This window comes from Eschrichtius robustus, chromosome 15, assembly GCF_028021215.1.
Source record: "Eschrichtius robustus isolate mEscRob2 chromosome 15, mEscRob2.pri, whole genome shotgun sequence".
NCBI classification, from domain to species: domain Eukaryota; kingdom Metazoa; phylum Chordata; class Mammalia; order Artiodactyla; family Eschrichtiidae; genus Eschrichtius; species Eschrichtius robustus.
The window spans coordinates 75,411,498-75,432,196 of record NC_090838.1 but is presented as its reverse complement, the minus strand read 5'-3'; the positions used below and the strand labels follow the sequence as shown (position 1 = coordinate 75,432,196).

Genomic DNA, 20,699 nt, shown 5'->3' with positions numbered 1-20,699 from the left:
AAGAATTGTGACCAAATGGAAAATGGGCATAAACCTAATGAAATGTTTCAACAATTACAAACAAACATGTCTACTTCCTAATCCTTAGAACTTGTGAATGTATTACCTTAAATGGCAAAAGGGACTCTGCAGACGTGATAAAGGTTAAAGATCTCAAGATGGAAAGATGATTTTAGAATATCTGGGTGGCCCCAATATAACCACAGGGGTTCTTATAAAAGAGAGGCAGAAGGAGATGTGATGGTAGAAGCTGAAGTCAGAGGGAGGGGTTTGAAGGTGCTATTCTGCTGGCTTTAATGATGGATGAAAATACCATAACCAAGGATATAGGTGTACCCTGGACACTAAAAGAGGGAAGGAACTTCTTCCTTAAGGAGAATGGCCCTACCAACACCTTGATTTTAGGACCTCTGAACCCTAGAATTGTATGATAATAAATGGGCATTGTTTTAAGCTACTAAGATTGTGGTAATTTGTTATAGTAGGAATTGGAAACATACAGACATAAAGATTTTGGTTCTGGGAAGTAGGGTGCTGCTATAACAAATACCTGAAAAATGGGGAAATGGTTTTGGAATTGACAGTGGGCAGAGGCTGGAAAAATTTTGAGGAGCATGATAGAAAAAGCCTAGATTACCTTGAATGGACAGTAAAAATATGTATGTTAAAAGCCCTGCTGGTGAGGGCTCAGAAGGAAATGAGGAACTTGTTATTGGAAGTTGGAGGAAAAAGAATATTTGCTATAGAGTGGCAGAAAGCTTAGCTGAATTACTCCCTATAATTACGTAGAAATCAGAATTATAAGTGATGAACTTGGATATTTAGCTGAGGAGATTTCCAAGCAAAGTGCTGAAGGAGTGGCCTGGTTTCCTCTTCTTGCTTATAGCAAAGTGTCAGAGGAAAGAAACAAATTGAGTTAAGAATTATTAAGCTGAAAGGAACCAGGACCCAATGATTTGGAAACTTCTTGGCCTATGCAGATTGCAAGAGGTGCTAAAATTAGAGGTCTCACTTTCAGGAAAGTGTGGCTCTGGAGAAAAAGTCAATCGTGTGTCTGGACAACCTTTGGCTAGTGCCTTGGAAGGATTAAAACCTCAGAATGTTCATTCACGCAGGGAGCTCTTGCAGAGATTAGGCATGGGATTCATGGACACCCTCAGTCATTTCCACAGAGGCCAAAAATGGAGATGAGATTATCCAGGAAAGACCTGTGAAGCAGCCTGTTTTCTAATAGAGAAAACCCCAGAGATTTACTTGTGGTTACAAGTTTCTCAAGAATGTTACATCAGTAGAAACACTGCCAATCTGGACTAAAAAAAAAAACCAGAGAAAGATGAAATTCAGAAAGGCTGTGTACTCTCAAAATTATACAGGCAAGAAATATCCAGGTGAAAATATGTGATATCTTTCATGAAAAAAGAATAATGATTCTTAGGGTGAAGAACCAGGCCCAGAGGGCAGAGCCTTGAGCCACAGAGGATTATTCCCAGGCTATGAAATATAACTGAGTTTGCCTAGTTGGATTTCTAAATTGCTTGAGACTGGTAACCCATTTTTGTCTTCCACATTCTCCCTTTTTAAATGAAAATATCTGTAACTGTTAACTTACGCCTGTCCCACCAATGCATTTTGAGAGCATATAATTTGTCCTCTAATTTCACTGGTACACAGATGGAGAGAAATTTTGCTTGAGGATGGATTATAACTAGAACCTTACTCATACCTAATTGAGATGATTTAGATGATGAGATTTGGAATTTTTAAGCTGATCAATTTTAGATGAGATGTTCGTCTTGAGATGATACTATAGAGTTGAGACTTTTGAGGATCTGGGATGTGGTGAATGTGTTTTGTGTGGGAAGGATGTGAATTTGGGGCGGTGGCCAGAGGGCAGACTATGGTAAACTGAACAATGACCCCCCCCCCAAAAGAAGACGTCCGTGTTTTAATCCCTGGAAACTGAACATGCTACCTAAAATGGCAAGAGAGACTTTTCACATGTGATTTGGTCATAGATCTTGAGATGAGAAGATTATTCCAGAGAATCTGAGTGGGCCCAATGTAGTCATAAGCGTCCTTATAAGAGGGAGACAGGATAAGATATGAGGACAGGAGCAGGGGTCAGAGTCAGAGAGAGATTCGAAGATGCCACATTGCTGGTTTTCGATATGGAGGAAGGGGCCAAAGAAGAGAGAGGCCTTTAGAACATGGAAAAGGCAAAGAAATAGATTTTCTGCTAGAGCCTCCAGAAGGAATGCAGCTCTGCCAATACCCTGACGTTAGGACCTCTGACCTCTAGAACCATAAGATAATAAATTTGTGATGCTGTAAGCCACTAAGATTACAGTAATTTACTATAGCAGCTAGAGAAAACCAGTATGGCCTCTACTTAACTTGACATAGTATCTCTCTACAAATATACCATTAAAATCTTGAATTTTCACATTCCATGAAATTTAGTTAATATAGCAAATAATATGCTTCACAAGACACAAAAATTAATTTTTAAAATTTAAAAATCCGAAGGGTATTTTTTCTGTTAACAGTCCTCTTGTGGAAATGTGACAACATAAAAATGGAACATTTCATCATTTTGACATGATGAATTTTCCCTTGTAAACTAAAGAAAACGTAATTCAATAAATATACTTTGCTCTTAAATAGTCAATATCGTTCTTCCTAACTGCATTAGCATCGAAAAGTAAGCTAGGAATGATTTATTTAGACTTTGAATCCATTACTGCAAATGAGAGTCCCCTTCACCAAAGCCCCCTCTTTAATTACCTCATCTACTTAATTTCAAAAATCATATGAAGAGTTTTTTAAAAAGCACTCCAAATCTTATAGGGCAAAAAACAAAAACAAAAAACTGTCCACAGTTCAAGCAGGAATATTCAGTAACTAGCCTTATGGCATGATTTATTCACATTTAAGGATTTCTAAATTCTTTGGAAAGTCATGATACAATTCCAACAGAAATATACACATGTAACAAAGTATTTCAAAGCATCTCTTACCTGTGTAACAAGTGGCTCCAAAAGTCTCTCCACTGTTAGAGTCCGTATTTCCAAACTTTTGGGGTCCCATTTTAATATGATAGGTGAAGTTGCCGAAGTCATGCTCCCTACAGAAACACACATAATCCATTAGAAATAATGATCACAGAAATAATCTGTTACCTTGTGGGTTCAAAATGAATAAGTCACCAAAACTTAGAGCATACTTGAAAATTATCTGTCTGGTCCAACCTTATAAAGTTAGAGATGGGGAAATCAGAAGCAGAACTATGTGAGGTAGTGATGTTGGGTTCAGACAGAAAATGGATATTTCCTGAGGGCACCTGTATACATCAGACAAACTCTTGGTACCCAATTGACACTGAAATATTTCACTCACTCAGTGTTTAGTTCACATATCCACCTGCTATATGCTGGGAAAGACTTGGACCTTGCCCTCGAGTAGCTGATAGTTTCAATGTAGAGGTCGGCCACAATTATGCCTCAATGTGACCTGTTCTGTGACCAAGGAATACAGAGAGGGCCACAGGAGAACTGAGGAAAGGACACCAAAGTCAGTCTGGGGAGATCAACAAAGACTTTCAGGAAGCACAGTAAACCCATCATGACCACTGGATGAGGGACCCTAGGTCCTAAGGAAAGGCTTGCTTCTTTGGTTTTTTTTTCACATCAGAATTGACCACTGAGGAGACTATGCTCCCTGGGAGAGCTGAGTTTCATTCTCTTAATCAGGAAAGTTATCTTGCAAAATGAGTGGCAGTGATTCTGAAAATTAGCTTGCTGCTATTTACATGCTGATTACTCACTGCATTTACACTCTTGTCCCATAAAGTGAGTGTCTGATAAGGTTATTTATTGCATTCTAGCACAGTCCTCTCCTACCTAAGAACCACGGGTGTGCAGGTAGCAACCTCACACGTATCAGGCACACAATATTGTCCTGGACTCAATAGAGTACATTAGACATTCTGCCAGGGGTGTGTTTCTCACTGAGAAACTGACTGCTCTTTACTGAATATATTTTGACAACTACCCACCGGACAAGCAACCTTAGATGGTACAAAGTGAATCTGAATCACTTGCTTTAATACCATCATAAATCAAACTGTTCATAGCTGTCCTCTTCTTTTGAATCAATGTCCCCACTCAATTCCACTCTTATAAATCAATAGAGATGATTATTTCTATTAGAATTAATACTAAAAATAAGGTCTATCACAATAGACACATGTCTCTTTACTGACCTGCTAAAGCTAGTCCTTTTGCAAACATTCCCAACAAATTTGCTTCAGGAAAAAAAAAAAGGCGAAGACACAGTGTGCTGGTATTTTACCTCTCTCTAAATGCCATATTTTAAATAAACTAAGCATAGCAATCCAACCATATAGACCGATTTAGATTTGGGTTCCTTCACAACAACAATAGTTGGCACGGATATGCTGCCTGTACTCCAAAAACCTAAAAGCACTTTACACATTTCCCATTCACACCACCAACTGCCACATAGCAGCTCTGACATGCCCAGAATTCTGCTGCTGCAGCACACCTTCCTGTGCTACAGAAGGATGAAAACACCAGATGCTTTCTATCCACACAGGAAACCTTCATCCCTGCCGAAGCCAGCCCTACCTAAGTAACCCAGTACTTAGGACACATGATTGCAAGTCTCTGAGAAGTTCCCTGAAAACCTCTTTCCAGCTCTGATGGAATAATGAATGGCATAATAACGATGATGCACACGGAGGTCCTGTAGGAAAAGATAACTAGTAGTGGAGTAGCGAAGTCATTTTAAGTCCATAGTGAAAGGCACTGAGTGGGACTGTGCAGAGAATCACCACTATTACACGGGCACACTTGTGCATCTAAGCTGGTGGACCAAGGAAGGCACACAACATATTTAGGCATGTTCCAATATATTGTTGTAAAGAAATGGCACTCAAAAAATGCTGAAGTGAGAAACAAAAATGCTGAGGTACTCACATTAGAGACACTAACCTAGCATGCATGAAGCAAAAATGGGAGATATTGAACAAAGACCTCAAGCCAACTGTGAGCCAAGAAGCAGAGTTAGATGGAGTGGAGCCTTGGATCCTGAAGGTCAGAGGGCTTATAAATCTAAAACTGAAAGGACAAGAGTGACTGAGCAAATCACTGGACTTAAATTTATTACTTTGGGGAGCAATCTTTCAGCCACTTCTTTTGACACAGGTAAAATTCAAGTGCAAAAGGCAAGGAAAGGCTATATGGTATTAATCTGTTGAAGGGGAAAACCTAGTCATAGAAACCACACATTCTTCTGTGTGAAACAAGCAAATCAACTCAAATAAGAAGGCAAGAGGACAAATGAAGTGTGCAGTCACACACACCAGCCTCTCATGTTCCAAAGGAACATGTCTCAAATCCATACTATGCATCCGTACAATTCATGCAGACTGTTTTGCCCACAAAAGAGATTCTATGTAAAGAAAATATATCTTTTTATTCAATGATTAAAATTCAAAGAAAAAAATTACATATTCTACTTGCTTTGGTTAGGGAAACTTAGACTATTGACTAGACACAAAGAGTGAAAAACAGGAGTTGTAAAAAACAAAAGACAACAGGGCTGTCCTCGTCCATACATCGCAATTTTACAAGCCCAAGAACAAGCTCTTAGCAATTTACTTAATCTCTGAGAAGATATTCTCCTAGAAAAGTATCAAATTGCATATACATGAAAGGTGATAAAACAACCTATACGGTAATAACTTAGATAATTTCAGACTCTCTCCATGGGGGTAAGGAAGAGGCATGGGTCAAGGTGCCTGCAGCCACTCATCACTCACAACAAAAAAAGCAAAACCTGACAAAAAAGACTAACAGTGTAAAACAAGCTCCCTTATGAGCAGCCAAGGGTCATGTGCTTTGTTAATTTAGACAGTGTCCTGATAAACAGAAAATCTCTCAAGGTACCTATCCCAAGGAGTGCCTTCAAATGACAAATATGTTAATGCAATGCATAATTCACTGCAGAAATTCCCCATTGCCAGATGTTCCTGGAACAAATGTCTTTTTTTTTTTTTTAACATCTTTATTGAAGTATAATTGCTTTACAATGGTGTGTTAGTTTCTGCTTTAAAACAAAGTGAATCAGTTATACATATACATATGTTCGCATATCTCTTCCCTCTGGCATCTCCCTCCCTCCAACCCTCCCTATCCCACCCCTCTAGGTGGTCACAAAGCACCGAGCTGATCTCCCTGTGATATGTGGCTGCTTCCCACTAGCTATCTATTTTACATTTGGTAGTGTATATATGTCCATGAAACTCTCTCACCCTGTCACATCTCACCTCTCACCCTCCCCATATCCTCAAGTCCATTCTTTAGTAGGTCTGTGTCTTTATTCCCATCTTGCCACTAGGTTCTTCATGTCCTTTTTTTTAAATTTTTTCCTTAGATTCCATATATATGTGTTAGCATACTGTATTTGTTTTTCTCTTTCTGACTTACTTCACTCTGTATGACAGACTCTAACTCCATCCACCTCATTACAAATACCTCCATTTCATTTCTTTTTATGGCTGAGTAATACTCCATTGTATATATGTGCCACATCTTCTTTATCCATTCATCCGATGATGGACACTTTGGTTGCTTCCATGTCCTGGCTATTGTAAATAGACCTGCAATGAACATTTTGGTACATAACTCTTTTTGAATTATGGTTTTCTCAGGGTATATGCCCAGTAGTGGGATTGCTGGGTCGTATGGTAGTTCTATTTTTAGTTTTTTAAGGAACCTCCATACTGTTCTCCATAGTGGCTGTACCAATTTACATTCCCACCAACAGTGCAAGAGTGTTCCCTTTTCTCCACACCCTCTCCAGCATTTATTGTTTCTAGATTTTTTGATGATGGCTGTTCTAACCGGTGTGAGATGATACCTCATTGTAGTTTTGATTTGCATTTCTCTAATGATTAAGGATGTTGAGCATTCTTTCATGTGTCTGTTGGCCATCTGTATATCTTATTTGGAGAAATGTCTATTTAGGTCTTCTGCCCATTTTTGGATTGAGTTGTTTGTTTTTTTGTTATTGAGCTGCATGAGCTGCTTGTAAATCTTGGAGATTAATCTTTGTCAGTTGCTTCATTTGCAAATATTTTCTCCCATTCTGAGGGTTGTCTTTTGGTCTTGTTTATGGTTTCCTTTGCTGTGCAAAAGCTTTTAAGTTTCATTAGGTCCCATTTGTTTATTTGTGTTCTTATTTCCATTTCTCTAGGAGCTGTGTCAAAAAGGATCTTGCTGCGATTTATGTCATAGAGTGTTCTGCCTATGTTTTCCTCTAAGAGTTTGATAGTGTCTGGCTTAACATTTAGGTCTTTAATCCATTTTGAGTTTATTTTTGTGTATGGTGTCAGGGAGTGTTCTAGTTTCATACTTTTAAATGTACCTGTCCAATTTTCCCAGCACCACTTATTGAAGAGGCTGTCTTTTCTCCACTGTATATGCTTGCTTCCTTTATCAAAGATAAGGTGACCATATGTGCGTGGGTTTATCTCCGGGCTTTCTATCCTGTTCCATTGATCTATATTTCTGTTTTTGTGCCAGTACCAAACTGTCTTGATTACTGTAGCTTTGTAATATAGTCTGAAGTCAGGGAGCCTGATTCCTCCAGCTCCATTTTTCGTTCTCAAGATTGTTTTGGCTATTCGGGGTCTTTTGTGTCTCCATACAAATTGTGAAATTTTTTGTTCTAGTTCTGTGAAAAATGACTGTGGTAGTTTGATAGGGATTGCATTGAATCTGTAGATTGCTTTGGGTAGTAGAGTCATTTTCACAATGTTGATTCTTCCAATCCAAGAACATGGTATATCTCTCCATCTATTTGTATCATCTTTAATTTCTTTCAGCAGTGTCTTATAGTTTTCTGCATCAGGTCTTTTGTCTCCTTAGGTAGGTTTATTCCTAGGTACTTTATTCTCTTTTTGCAATGGTAAATGGGAGTGTTTCCTTAATTTCCTTTTCAGATAATTTATCATTAATATATAGGAATGCAAGAGATTTCTGTGCATTAATTTTGTATCCTGCTACTTTACCAAATTCATTGATTAGCTCTAGTAGTTTTCTGGTGGCAGTTTTAGGATTCTCTATGTATAGTATCGTGTCATCTGCAAACAGTGACAGCTTTACTTCTTCTTTTCCGATTTGGATTCCTTTTATTTCTTTGTCTTCTCTGATTGCTGTGGCTAACACTTCCAAAACTATGTTGAATAATAGTGGTGAGAGTGGGCAACCTTGTCTTGTTCCTGATCTTAGTGGAAATGGTTTCAGTTTTTCACCATTGAGGACAATGTTGGCTGTGGGTTTGTCATATATGGCCTTTATTATGTTGAGGAAAGTCCCCTCTATGCTTACTTTCTGCAGGGCTTTTATCATAAATGGGTGTTGAATTTTGTCGAAAGCTTTCTCTGCATCTGTTGAGATGATCATATGGTTTTTCTCCTTCAGTTTGTTAATATGATGTATCACGTTGATTGATTTGCGTATATTGAAGAATCCTTGCATTCCTGGAATAAACCCCACTTGATCATGGTGTATAATCCTTTTAATATGCTGTTGGATTCTGTTTGCTAGTATTTTGTTGAGGATTTTTGCATCTATGTTCATCAGTGATATTGGCCTGTAGTTTTCTTTCTTTGTGACATCTTTGTCTGGTTTTGGTATCAGGGTGATTGTGGCCTCGTAGAATGAGTTGGGAAGTGTTCCTCCCTCTGCAATATTTTGGAAGAGTTTGAGAAGGATAGGTGTTAGCTCTTCTCTAAATGTTTGATAGAATTCGCCAGTGAAGCCATCTGGTCCTGGGCTTTTGTTTGTTGGAAGGTTTTTAATCACAGTTTCAATTTCAGTGCTTGTGATTGGTCTGTTCATATTTTCTATTTCTTCCTGGTTCAGTCTCGGCAGTTTGTGCATTTCTAAGAATCTGTCCATTTCTTCCAGGTTGTCCATTTTATTGGCATAGAGTTGCTTGTAGTAATCTCTCATGATCGTTTGTATTTCTGCAGTGTCAGTGGTTACTTCTCCTTTTTCATTTCTAATTCTATTGATTTGAGTCTTCTCCCTTTTTCTCTTGATGAGTCTGGCTAATGGTTTGTCAATTTTGTTTATCTTCTCGAAGAACCAGCTTTTAGTTTCATTGATTTTTGCTATTGTTTCCTTCATTTCTTTTTCATTTATTTCTGATCTGATCTTTAAGATTTCTTTCCTTCTGCTAGCTCTGGGGTTTTTTTGCTCTTCTTTCTCTAATTGCTTTAGGTGCAAGGTTAGGTTGTTTATTCGAGATGTTTCCTGTTTCTTAATGTAGGCTTGTATTGCTATAAACTTCCCTCTTAGAACTGCTTTTGCTGCATCCCATAGGTTTTGGGTCGTCGTTTCTCCATTGTCATTTGTTTCTAGGTATTTTTTGATTTCCCCTTTGATTTCTTCAGTGATCACTTCGTTATTAAGTAGTGTATTGGGTAGCCTCCATGTGTTTGTGTTTTTTACAGATCTTTTCCTGTAATTGATATCTAGTCTCATAGCGTTGTGGTCGGAAAAGATACTTGATACGATTTCAATTTTCTTAAATTTACCAAGGCTTCATTTGTGACCCAAGATATGATCTATCCTGGAGAATGTTCCATGAGCACTTGAGAAAAATGTGTATTCTGTTGTTTTGCGGTGGAATGTCCTATAAATATCAATTAAGTCCATCTTGTATGATGTGTCATTTAAAGCTTGTGTTTCCTTATTTATTTTCATTTTGGATGATCTGTCCATTGGTGAAAGTGGGGTGTTAAGTCCCCTACTATGATTGTGTTACTGTCGATTTCCCCTTTTATGGCTGTTAGTATTTGCCTTATGTATTGAGGTGCTCCTATGTTGGGTGCATAAATATTTACAATTGTTATACCTTCCTCTTGGATCGATCCCTTGATCATTATACAGTGTCCTTCTTTGTCTCTTGTAATAGTCTTTATTTTAAAGTCTATTTTGTCTGATATGAGAATTGCTACTCCAGTTTTCTTTTGATTTCCATTTGCATGGAATATCTTTTTCCATCCCCTCACTTTCAGTCTGTATGTGTCTCTAGGTCTGAAGTGGGTCTCTTGTAGACAGCATATATATGGGTCTTGTTTTTGTATCGATTCAGCCAGTCTGTGTCTTTTGGTGGGAGCATTTAATCCATTTACATTTAAGGTAATTATCGATATGTATGTTCCTATTCCCATTTTCTTAAATGTTTTGTGTTTGTTATTGTAGGTGTTTTCCTTCTCTTGTGTTTCTTGCCTAGAGAAGTTCCTTTAGCATTTGTTGTAAAGCTGGTTTGGTGGTGCTGAACTCTCTCAGCTTTTGCTTGTCTGTAAAGGTTTTAATTTCTCCATCAAATCTGAATGAGATCCTTCCTGGGTAGAGTAACCTTGGTTGTAGTTTTTTCTGCTTCATGACTTTCAGTATATCCTGCTACTCCCTTCTGGCTTGCAGAGTTTCTGCTGAAAGATCAGCTGTTAACCTTATGGGGATTCCCTTGTGTGTTATTTGTTGTTTTTCCCTTGCTGCTTTTAAAATGTTTTCTTTATATTTAATTTTTGATAGTTTGATTAATATGTGTCTTGGCGTGTTTCTCCTTGGATTTATCCTGTATGGGACTCTCTGTGCTTCCAGGACTTGATTAACTATTTCCTTTCCCATATTAGGGAAGTTTTCAACTATAATCTCTTCAAATATTTTCTCAGTCCCTTTCTTTTCCTCTTCTTCTTCTGGGACCCCTATAATTCGAATGTTGGTGCATTTAATGTTGTCCCAGAGGTCTCTGAGACTGTCCTCAGTTCTTTTCATTCTTTTTTCTTTATTCTGCTCTGCAGTAGTTATTTCCACTATTTTATCTTCCAGGTCACTTATCCGTTCTTCTGCCTCAGTTATTCTGCTATTGATCCCTTCTAGAGTATTTTTAATTTCATTTATTCTGTTTTTCATCGTTGCTTGGTTCCTCTTTAGTTCTTCTACATCCTTGTTAAATGTATCTTGCATTTTATCTATTCTATTTCCAAGATTTTGGATCATCTTTACTATCATTATTCTGAATTCTTTTTCAGGTAGATTGCCTATTTCCTCTTCATTTGTTAGGTCTGGTGTGTTTTGACCCTGCTCCTTCACCTGCTGTGTGTTTTTTTGTCTTCTCATTTTGCTTATCTTACGGTGTTTGGGGTCTCCTTTTCACAGGCTGCAGGTTCGTAGTTCCCGTTGTTTTTGGTATCTGTCCCCAGTGGCTAAGGTTGGTTCAGTGGGTTGTGTAGGCTTCCTGGTGGAGGGGACTAGTGCCTGTGTTCTGGTGGATGAGGTTGGATCTTGTCTTTCTGGTGGGCACGTCCACGTCTGGTGGTGTGTTTTGGGGCATCTGTGGCCTTATTATGATTTTAGGCAGCCTCTCTGCTAATGGATGGGGCTATGTTCCTGTCTTGCTAGTTGTTTGGCATAGGGTGTCCAGCACTGTAGCTTGCTGGTCATTGAGTGAAGCTGGGTCTTGATGTTGAGATGGAGATCTCTGAGAGATTTTCGCCGTTTGGTATTACGTGGAGCTGGGAGGTCTCTTGTGGACCAGTGTCCTGAAGTTGGCTCTCCCACCTCAGAGGCACTGCCCTGATGCCTGGCTGGAGCACCAAGAGCCTTTCATCCACACAGCGAGAAGCATACACATATCCACTCACAAAAAAAGGAAAAGGGGAAAAATTAATATATCCTGCTCCCAAAGTCCACCTCTTGAATTTGGGATGATTCCTTGTCTATTCAGGTATTCAACAGATGCAGGCACATCAAGCTGTTTGTGGAGCTTTAATCCACTGCTTCTGAGGCTGCTGGGAGAGATTTCCCTTTCTCTTCTTTGTTCATACAGCTCCCGGGGTTCAGCTTTGGATTTGGACCCGCCTCTGCATGTAGGTCGCCTGAGGACGTCCGTTCCCCGCCCAGACAGAATGGGGTTAAAGGAGCAGCTGCTTCGGGGGCTCAGGCTCCCTCAGGCCGGGGGGAGGGAGGGGTACGGATGTGGGGCGAGCCTGTGGCGGCAGAGGCCGGCATGACGTTGCAGCAGCCTGAGGCGCGCCATGCGTTCTCCCGGGGAATTTGTCCCCAGACCATGGGAGCCCGGCAGTGGAGAGCTGCACTGGCTCCTGGGAGGGGCGGTGTGGAGAGTGACCTGCGCTCGCACACAGGCTTCTTGGTGGCGGCAGCAGCAGCCCTAGCGTCTCCTGCCCGCCTCTGGGGTCCGCGCTGATAGCCACGGCTCGCGCCTGCCTCTGGGGTCCGCGCTGATAGCCACGGCTAGCGCCCGTCTCTGGAGTTCATTTAGGCGGCGCTCTGAATCCCCTCTCCTTGCGCGCCGCGAAACAAAGAGGCAAGAAAAAGTCTCTTGCCTCTTCGGCGGCTGCAGACTTTTTCTCGGGCTCCCTCCCGGCTAGCTGTGGCGCACTAGCCCCCCTCAGGCTGTGTCACGCCGCCAGCCCCAGTCCTCTTCCTGCGATCCGACGGAAGCCCGAGCCTCGGCTCCCAGCCCCCGCCCACCCCGGCGGGTGAGCAGACAAGCCTCTCGGGCTGGTGAGTGCTGCTCGGCACCTAGCCTCTGTGCGGGAATCTCTCCGTTTTCCCCTCTGTGCCCCTGTTGCTGTGGGATCCGCGCTGATAGCCGCGTCTCGCTCCCGTCTCTGGAGTTCGTTAAGATGGCGCTCTGAATCCCCTCTCCTTGCACGCCGCGAAACAAAGAGGCAAGAAAAAGTCTCTTGCCTCTTCAGCAGCTGCAGACTTTTTCCCAGACTCCCTCCTGGCTAGCACCGAAGCCCGAGCCTCAGCTCCCAGCCCCCGCCCGCCCCGGAGGCTGAGCAGACAAGCCTCTTGGGCTGGTAAGTGCTGGTCAGCACCGATCCTCCATGCGGGAATCTCTCCGCTTTGCCCTCTGCACCCCTGTGGCTGCGCTCTCCTCCGTGGCTCCGAAGCTTCCCCCCTCTGCCACCCGCAGTCTCTGCCCACGAAGGGGCTTCCTAGTGTGTGGAAACCTTTCCTCCTTCACGGCTCCCTCTCACTGGTGCAGGTCCCGTCCCTATTCTTTTTTCTCTGTTATTTCTTTTTTCTTTTGCCCTACCCAAGTACGTGGGGATTTTCTTGCCTTTTGGGAGGTCTGACGTCTTCTGCCAGCGTTCAGTAGGTGTTCTGTAGGAGCAGTTCCACGTGTAGATGTATTTCTACTGTATCTGTGGGAAGGAAGGTGATCCCCGCGTCTTACTCTTCCGCCATCTTGCTCCTCCCTCGGAACAAATGTCTTTGAGCCCTCTGCCTCAACCTTCTAAGTTCTCACCATTCCTTCTACTGTTCTTTTGCAAAACAATGGTCCAGGATGTTGTTTAGTTGCCCAGGAGGCCACCCAAACTTGCCTTCCCTCCAAAGGACTCCAGCTTCAGGTTCCCTTCATGAATTTCTCTTTTCACCAATGCTGAGCACTACTGCCAACAAACTCTGTGAGGCTTTCTTGGAAGACAAGCCAGCTTTGGTTGATAGGCAAATTCATGAGAAGTTAATGACTAATAGTGGGTTTATTCACCTATCTCCATATGTATGATATTGAGTCAGCTACTTAACCTAAGCTTCAGTTTCATCACTTGTAAAACAAAAATGGTAATAACCTTACATAAATTATGAATTTGTCCTGAAAATGAAATAATTGCATATGCAAAAAGTGGTAGTTTTACTTCTTTGCCATGTTGTCTGTATGATTATCATGCTAGCCAGTTCAACACATCGATTGGGTTGGGGACCCATGGAGACCCTGCAAGGCAAGATGTTTTATAACAAAGCTTTGTTGAAAAAGTGAGATATGAAAAAGAGAGAGAATTTTCTAAGTTTCTTCAGCATTTCAAGAATCAAGCCTGGAAACACTGAATCATACTGTTTCTTCCATAAGTAATAATAACACTGGCTAATGATCTGACATTATTATTATCTCCCATTTACAGACAGGGAAATTGAGGCATAAAACAGTTAAGAGAGTTACCCAAGGTCACAAAATTTGAACCTAAACTGCCTGGCTTTAGGGTCTGTGCTCATAAGCACTATGCTTACTGCTTCTAAAGAAGAATCCCTAGGCTTAGGTCTATGCCAGCATCACCATGGTACTTCTGAACCATGGGGAAAAGCAGAGATGTGGACAGGAATGGAAAAACCAGGAGCCAGCCCCTTCTGGAGAATGAGGGAGGGAGGGGCTGAGGAGGGACACAAAGGGCAGGTGCCCTGCTGCACAGGTGGAGCCCATGGGAAATGCAGCTTCACTTCCTGGTGAGGCAGGGCAGGTCCTCAGTTCAGTTTCCCCTAGCCATCTTTGGTCCCTGGGCAAGAATGGGATGCTGGTGGTGAGGCTGGGCCACCTGGTGAGCAACAGAGCACCCTGACAAAGCTGAAAGAAAGACCCTGTGATGAGTTTCACCAAGTAAACAGAATTTTGGTCCCCATGACCTTGGACCCCTTGTGAATATGTTAAATTTCATCGTAAAGGAGATTTTGCAGATATAATTAAGGTTACTAATCACTGGACCTGAAAATAGGTAGATGACCCTGGATTACCTATGTGGGCCCAATGTAAAGCTGAGCCCTTAAAAACAGCTTTCTCCTGGCTGTGGGTAGAAGAGGCAGTCATACAGATGCAGCAGACAAGGACGTCAGGCAGGGCAGAAGAGGAAGGCAGAGGGATTCAAAGTGTGGAAAGGACTCAACCCACCACTGCTAGATGGGGCTATATGGAAAGCATGAAAAGAAATGTGGGTTGATTCTGCAAGCTAAGAGAGGGCCCTGGCTGACCGCTAACAAGGAAACAAGGACCTCCGTTCTACCGTCACTAGGTACTGAATTCAGCCAAAAACCTGAATGAGCTTGGAAGTGGATTCTTCTCTGGTGCCTTCAGTAAGGAACTCGGCCCTGTCAACACCTTGGTTTCAGCCTTGTAAAATGTTACGCAGAGGACTCAGACAAGCCCACCTGGGCTTCTGACCTGCAGAGAGTACAAGGTAAGAAATCTGTGCTGTTTTCAGCTGCTAAGTTTGTGGTCAATTTTTACAGCAGCAATAGGAAACTATGACAGGTGGCTCTAGAATCTGTGTGTGTATCGCAGTCACCTGGAGGGCATCTTCGTACACAAACCCATCCAGAGAGTTTCTGATTCATTAGGTCTGGGATGGGTCTGAGAAACTGCTTTATTTTTATTTTCTATTTTTTTTTTTTTTTTTTGCACTTGTAACAAGTACCCAGATGATACTACTGGTCCAGGAATCACACTTTGAGAATCACTGCTGTAATCACAGCCCACGGCCACACACGCCAGCAGGGAAGCAGTGATGAGGAAGATATGGGATATCTCTGTGGAGATCCTGGGACCAGAAGCAATAACACTGCTGTTATTACAATTATCACTGGAATCATTATTATATTTTCTGAAAGGTACTTATGCTTTTTAGGGGATCCAATGCCTTGAAGCGATTCTTAACAGGGAAATGAAATGGCATACCAAAATCATTCGGGTTTTTTTTAAACCACATGTGCACCAACCCCCAATATCCCCAAAAGTTCTGACAGTTTCTCCAGAAGATGCCTTTTCTACTGAGAATCACTGCCATAGTAGTGATCTCTGTGAAGAATGTAAAGTAACACGGGGAGAGAGTCACACCCCTCAGTTCACCGAAAGAAGAAATGAAGGTCAAGGTATAATCGCTTAAGGGAGAATAAATGTTTCCAAAGAAACTGTATTCCTAAGTAATTTGAAGTAATTTGAGGGCTACAAAAATAAGTCTTCCAAAAATATTATCTAAAATAAAATAGCAGTTCTCATTTTCTGTTGTTAATAAAGGAAGGTACCTCTAATATTCAGGCCCCCTATTGTAAGAGGGGCTTTTTTCTATAGTTGAGAAGAGTATGTGTGTATATGCATCACATGCAGGAGTAGAAGTTGAGAAACAAAAACAGAGAAGGAGGCATCTGATTATACTTCAAACACCCCTAGAGAGTAAATCTAAACGGAAGGTGAGGGGTATTCAGCACTCTTCCTGGTAGTACCCTGGGTATGGAAATGGCCTGATCAAGTAGCTTAACTATGGGAAAGTCCTGCTTCTTATTTTCCACTATTAACTTTGCTCAATTTCAGCTCATTTTCTCTTCCTCTGACTCTAAGGAGGCAGCATGTCGCCCATCACTGTCCTCTACGTGATAACCATTCAAAGCCCTTGCTCAGTGAACTGACAGGTGACCCAAGATGCAAGTTGCTGCTGCAATTAGAAGATCCATCACCATTTTTAACCAAAATTGAAGTGATGTGTAATTTCCAACTGTTCTTTGCTATTTGCAGTGGAAGGGGGTGGGGCAGTTAACTCTAACGCTACCCTCAAGTACTGCAATATCGTCAAGACTTCTATGTATGGTAAACCCGTACCTTTTAACAAAACACAGAAAGAAACACTGCTGAGCAAAAACATCATTCTAATAATTTTAAAAGGTTGTAGGGGCTTCCCTGGTGGCGCAGTGGTTGAGAATCTGTCTGCCAATGCAGGGGACAAGGATTCAAGCCCTGGTCTGGGAAGATCCCACATGCCACGGAGCAACTAGGCCCGTGAGCCACAACTACTGAGCCTGCGCGTCTGGAGCCTGTGCTCCGCAACAAGAGAGGCTGCGACAGTGAGAGGCCCGCGCACCGTGATGAAGAGTGGCGCCCGCTCGCCGCAACTAGAGAAAGCCCTCGCACAGAAACGAAGACCCAACACAGCCAAAAATAATTTAAAAAAAAAGGTTGTAATAACACTTCATGTCTAAGCATAAATGCCTACTAAAGAATACCTTAATATTTTTAAACACATATTAAATAAGTATTAAACTATTAAATCCTCTTCAGAGCCTCTTTTTGCTTCTACCCAGATAAACAAAACGTCACCAAAAAGGACTATATGAAGAAAGCTCCACAGCCTGACGGTCGCCAGGATGACAAGTTTAGACTAATAGTATATAGCCTAGAGCTTGCTGATTAAAAAAGAAATAACCATGTCCATATCTCACTGAAATGAGTTTTTATACTTATAATAGCATACACATAAAATTTAAAACTATGTGCCAACTTAATAGAAATTTACTACTCTTGGTGTATACTAATAGAAAGCCAGTAATTTGAAATTCAAAATGAAAACTAGTATCTGTCATATTCATTTCCTTGCTTTTCACTACATTCATAGTCTCATCATTTAAATTCATTTTGGAGCATAAACAGACTCAGTCTACTCCTAAATTATGGCTCATTTTCCATTCAGATGTAAACATATGTGTTATCCAGATAAGCAGTGCTGAATCTATATGCAGTTAGGTTTCCAAAGTCCCAACAAGCACTCTGTTTTTCTATACAAAATATATCTGACCAAAGGTTAACACTGTTCTACCTATTATCCTTCAGCAGCATTGCAATTCTGATTTAGGCAGTAGATTCCAAAAACCGAAAATAAGAACCGTTAATATTTCAGACAATGTATTTTGAGAAATTATCTTTATAATACAAAAGTAACCTCAAATTATTTAATAGGAACATATTATTTAATTGGCAATTAACTTATTCTATGTCCTTCTAACCTCCTGTAAATTAGAATTCCATACGCAATGATTATATAACTTTAATCTTCATAAAAATCTCAACATTTCATATTCAGATTACAGCAAAATAACCATAAACTGCTCTCCTTATCTTTCATCTTGCTGTATAATTCCACCCAAACTAATTTTTGGAAACATTTCTTTTCTAGCCCAAAGTAACTGCTTGACTCTCTTGTCCAACAAGTCCCAAGTCTTTGTAACAAGGCTGTCATTCTACTTTCTGACCATGGTCTACTGGATCTTATTTCTTTAACATAAGTCTTCTGCTCTAATCAGGTTTGGACCACATTATAATGTAGGGTTCATGCCACTTCCCAAAATCCCCACCTGGAACACATTCCTTGTCATCCTCCAAAATCCAGACACTGATTTCACATTGTGTATTCTCCATAAACACTAAATTGCTACTGGATTTACAGTCAGTAACAGAAGACCTTACTTTTTTCATAACTGGCTCATTGTTAAGAAATTGATATTAGTTTTACATAACCCACTAGATTTTAAACTCATTAGGGCACAAATCAAGTTTTTGACCTCCTGTCTATCATCTGTACAATAGGGAATTACATCCTTCATAAATGTTTGCTTTAGTATACATATATAAAATGTCCCAAATACTTACCTAATTTTTTTCAAATATCAATTTTTTATCTTTTCAATAGTAGAGTCTATTTCCTAGGGAGTAATAATTTTTTAAATATCTTTTGGACATATTTTTAGATATAGGTCAGTACTTCTTAGAGACCTAAAACAAGTGATATCTTGGTATGGTTTAGAGAATATAAATTTATACAGTTTATTTATAAACTATTTATGTTATACTTATATTTATGTTTAAATTTATATTTGGGTTTCTTTTTATTTACATATTTTTAAAAAATACACAGTTTCACTATTTATTTTAACTGGATCACTAGTTTTTATTTATTATGCTTTAAACCTGGGTGTCATTTTGTTCAGGAAAAAGTAGCCTGAGGGCTTCCTTCAGCAAAGTAGTGAGGTCTGCCTTGGTATTTGATTCTCTGCTGAGATCCATGAGGTGAACTCTTTGTGAAGGATTGTACAAGCTCTCCAATTTGGCCCACAATAGCCCTTAGGAAATCTTTCTTCTCCTCATTGACCCAAATTGCCTTTTGTCCCCAAGGCCCAATGACTCTTCCTTTCTCTGAATGCCATCAGTATTCCATCTAATCAGAATAGCTACCACATATTTAATTTGAATACAGATTTCCTTGTACTGCTCTCTATATGCTCTATATAAATTTTGTCCTCTCAAATACACTCAGGGACAGGGACTTTGCCCCCTTTACAATGATTAGGACAGTACTGAACATTTAGTAAAAATGTTATGAGTACTCATGGACTTGATTCTTTGCCAAGTCCAAGTCTCACAATCAGACACACACACAAGCACACACAAAATGACTCTAGTTAAAATACAATACCAGTGCTCTTATGCAAAAAGGAGATTTTCAACTCAGAATGCACCACTTTAGATACCACTTACCTGAAAAACGAAAGTGGTTTTCCTCCCTCAGAGTGCCTTCCATATTCTAGCAGAAAAGTCAAATCCCATATGCTCCAATTCTCCCTTCCTTCATCCATTTATCCATCCATTCACTCATTCACGGCAAATGTACTAACCAGCCAATGTGAGCAAGGCCCAGGCAAATGCTGTGGGAAACATCAAGGTGTATCAGACTTGTTAATGCCGATTGGTGAGATGAGACTGGCTCTGACTCATCAGATGTACAAGCAAGAACCATTCACCGAGCAAGGAGTGTTCAGAGCGTGAGCTTGGCTGAGGATTGACACCTCTAGGACCAGTATCCTTCCATTTCACCAGGGCACTTAAATCAGGTGGTAGGTAACCAGCATCTCCGAACTTTGCATGCACTGGTGGAGCGATATTGATTAGTTTGTGCAACAGAATAACGGGGAAATACTGAACGCCCTTTTGAACTGCTGCCAGAAAAATGCCAAAAACAAAAGTGAGCAAGAGTATGAAAAAGCATTCAAGTAACCCCAGGATGGAGATTCAAGAAGACAAAGTAATCAGAATATTAAGACATGATATAAAGAAATAAATACAGATATTTAAAATTGTTCAGCTATTTTAAATTGTTCAGTGATTATAACAATACTTAATTAGTACTTAAGGATTTGTATTTTTAAAGCAAGCTCTAGTGTGTTATTATACTTTATTTTAAAAGTCAAAGTTAAATCCATTGATGTGCTGGTGAGTTAACAAGGAATTAAGTTGCAGAAACTCAAATGATTTAAGCCTAATACCGCTGCCTCTTTCAGTTTCCCATTTTTTTTTACATTCTTTTTTTTTTTTAATTAATTAATTAATTTATTTATTTATTTTTGGCTGTGTTGGGTCTTTGTTTCTGTGCGAGGGCTTTCTCCAGCTGTGGCGAGCGGGGGCCACTCTTCATCGCGGTGCGCGGGCCTCTCACTGTCGCGGCCTCTCCTGTTGCGGAGCACAGGCTCCAGACGCGCAGGCTCAGTAGTTGTGGCTCACGGGCTTAGTTGCTCCGCGACATGTGGGATCTTCCCAGACCAGGGCTCGAACCCGTGTCCCCTGCATTGGCAGGCAGATTCTTAACCACTGCACCACCAGGGAAGCCCCAGTTTCCTATTTTAAAGTGGCTTATTCACCTGGTGTAACCATCAGGTACTGCTGTGCATCTGTGGCAGCTTAGTAAAATGGGAGATAATTTACCTGCATTGTGTTATCCTTGCCCCATTCAATTGAATTACTAGACTTGAGAGGTCATAACACAATATAGCAATTATATTTGCTTAGAAGTCTTTTGTAGTGAAGATTGATACTTCAGTACCAGTGGGACTCAGCATATATGCCTGCTGGTAAATCACCTTATTAAGCTTGTTGTTATAGAAAATCATATGTGAAAAGAGAAACAATAACCCAGGTTTCCTTCTGGTCATCTGTGGCATTAAATTTTGTGCTTATGAGACAAAAAGTACCTCATGTGATAT

The 20,699-nt window shown here is 40.6% G+C and overlaps 1 protein-coding gene across 1 annotated transcript in view; it reads right to left on the bottom strand.

Moving 5' to 3' along the window:
• CTNNA2 (catenin alpha 2) overlaps window positions 1-19,319 on the bottom strand; it is a 1,055,603-nt gene extending 1,036,284 nt beyond the window's left edge. The window contains exons 1-2 of the mRNA XM_068564030.1: window positions 19,201-19,319; window positions 3,018-3,124 (exon numbers count right to left, since the gene is read on the bottom strand). Coding sequence (XP_068420131.1) covers window positions 3,018-3,124; window positions 19,201-19,243 — 150 coding nt within the window. The 5' untranslated portion in view covers window positions 19,244-19,319. The remainder of the gene's footprint in view (window positions 1-3,017; window positions 3,125-19,200) is intronic.
• Between the last annotated feature and the right edge of the window lie 1,380 nt (window positions 19,320-20,699).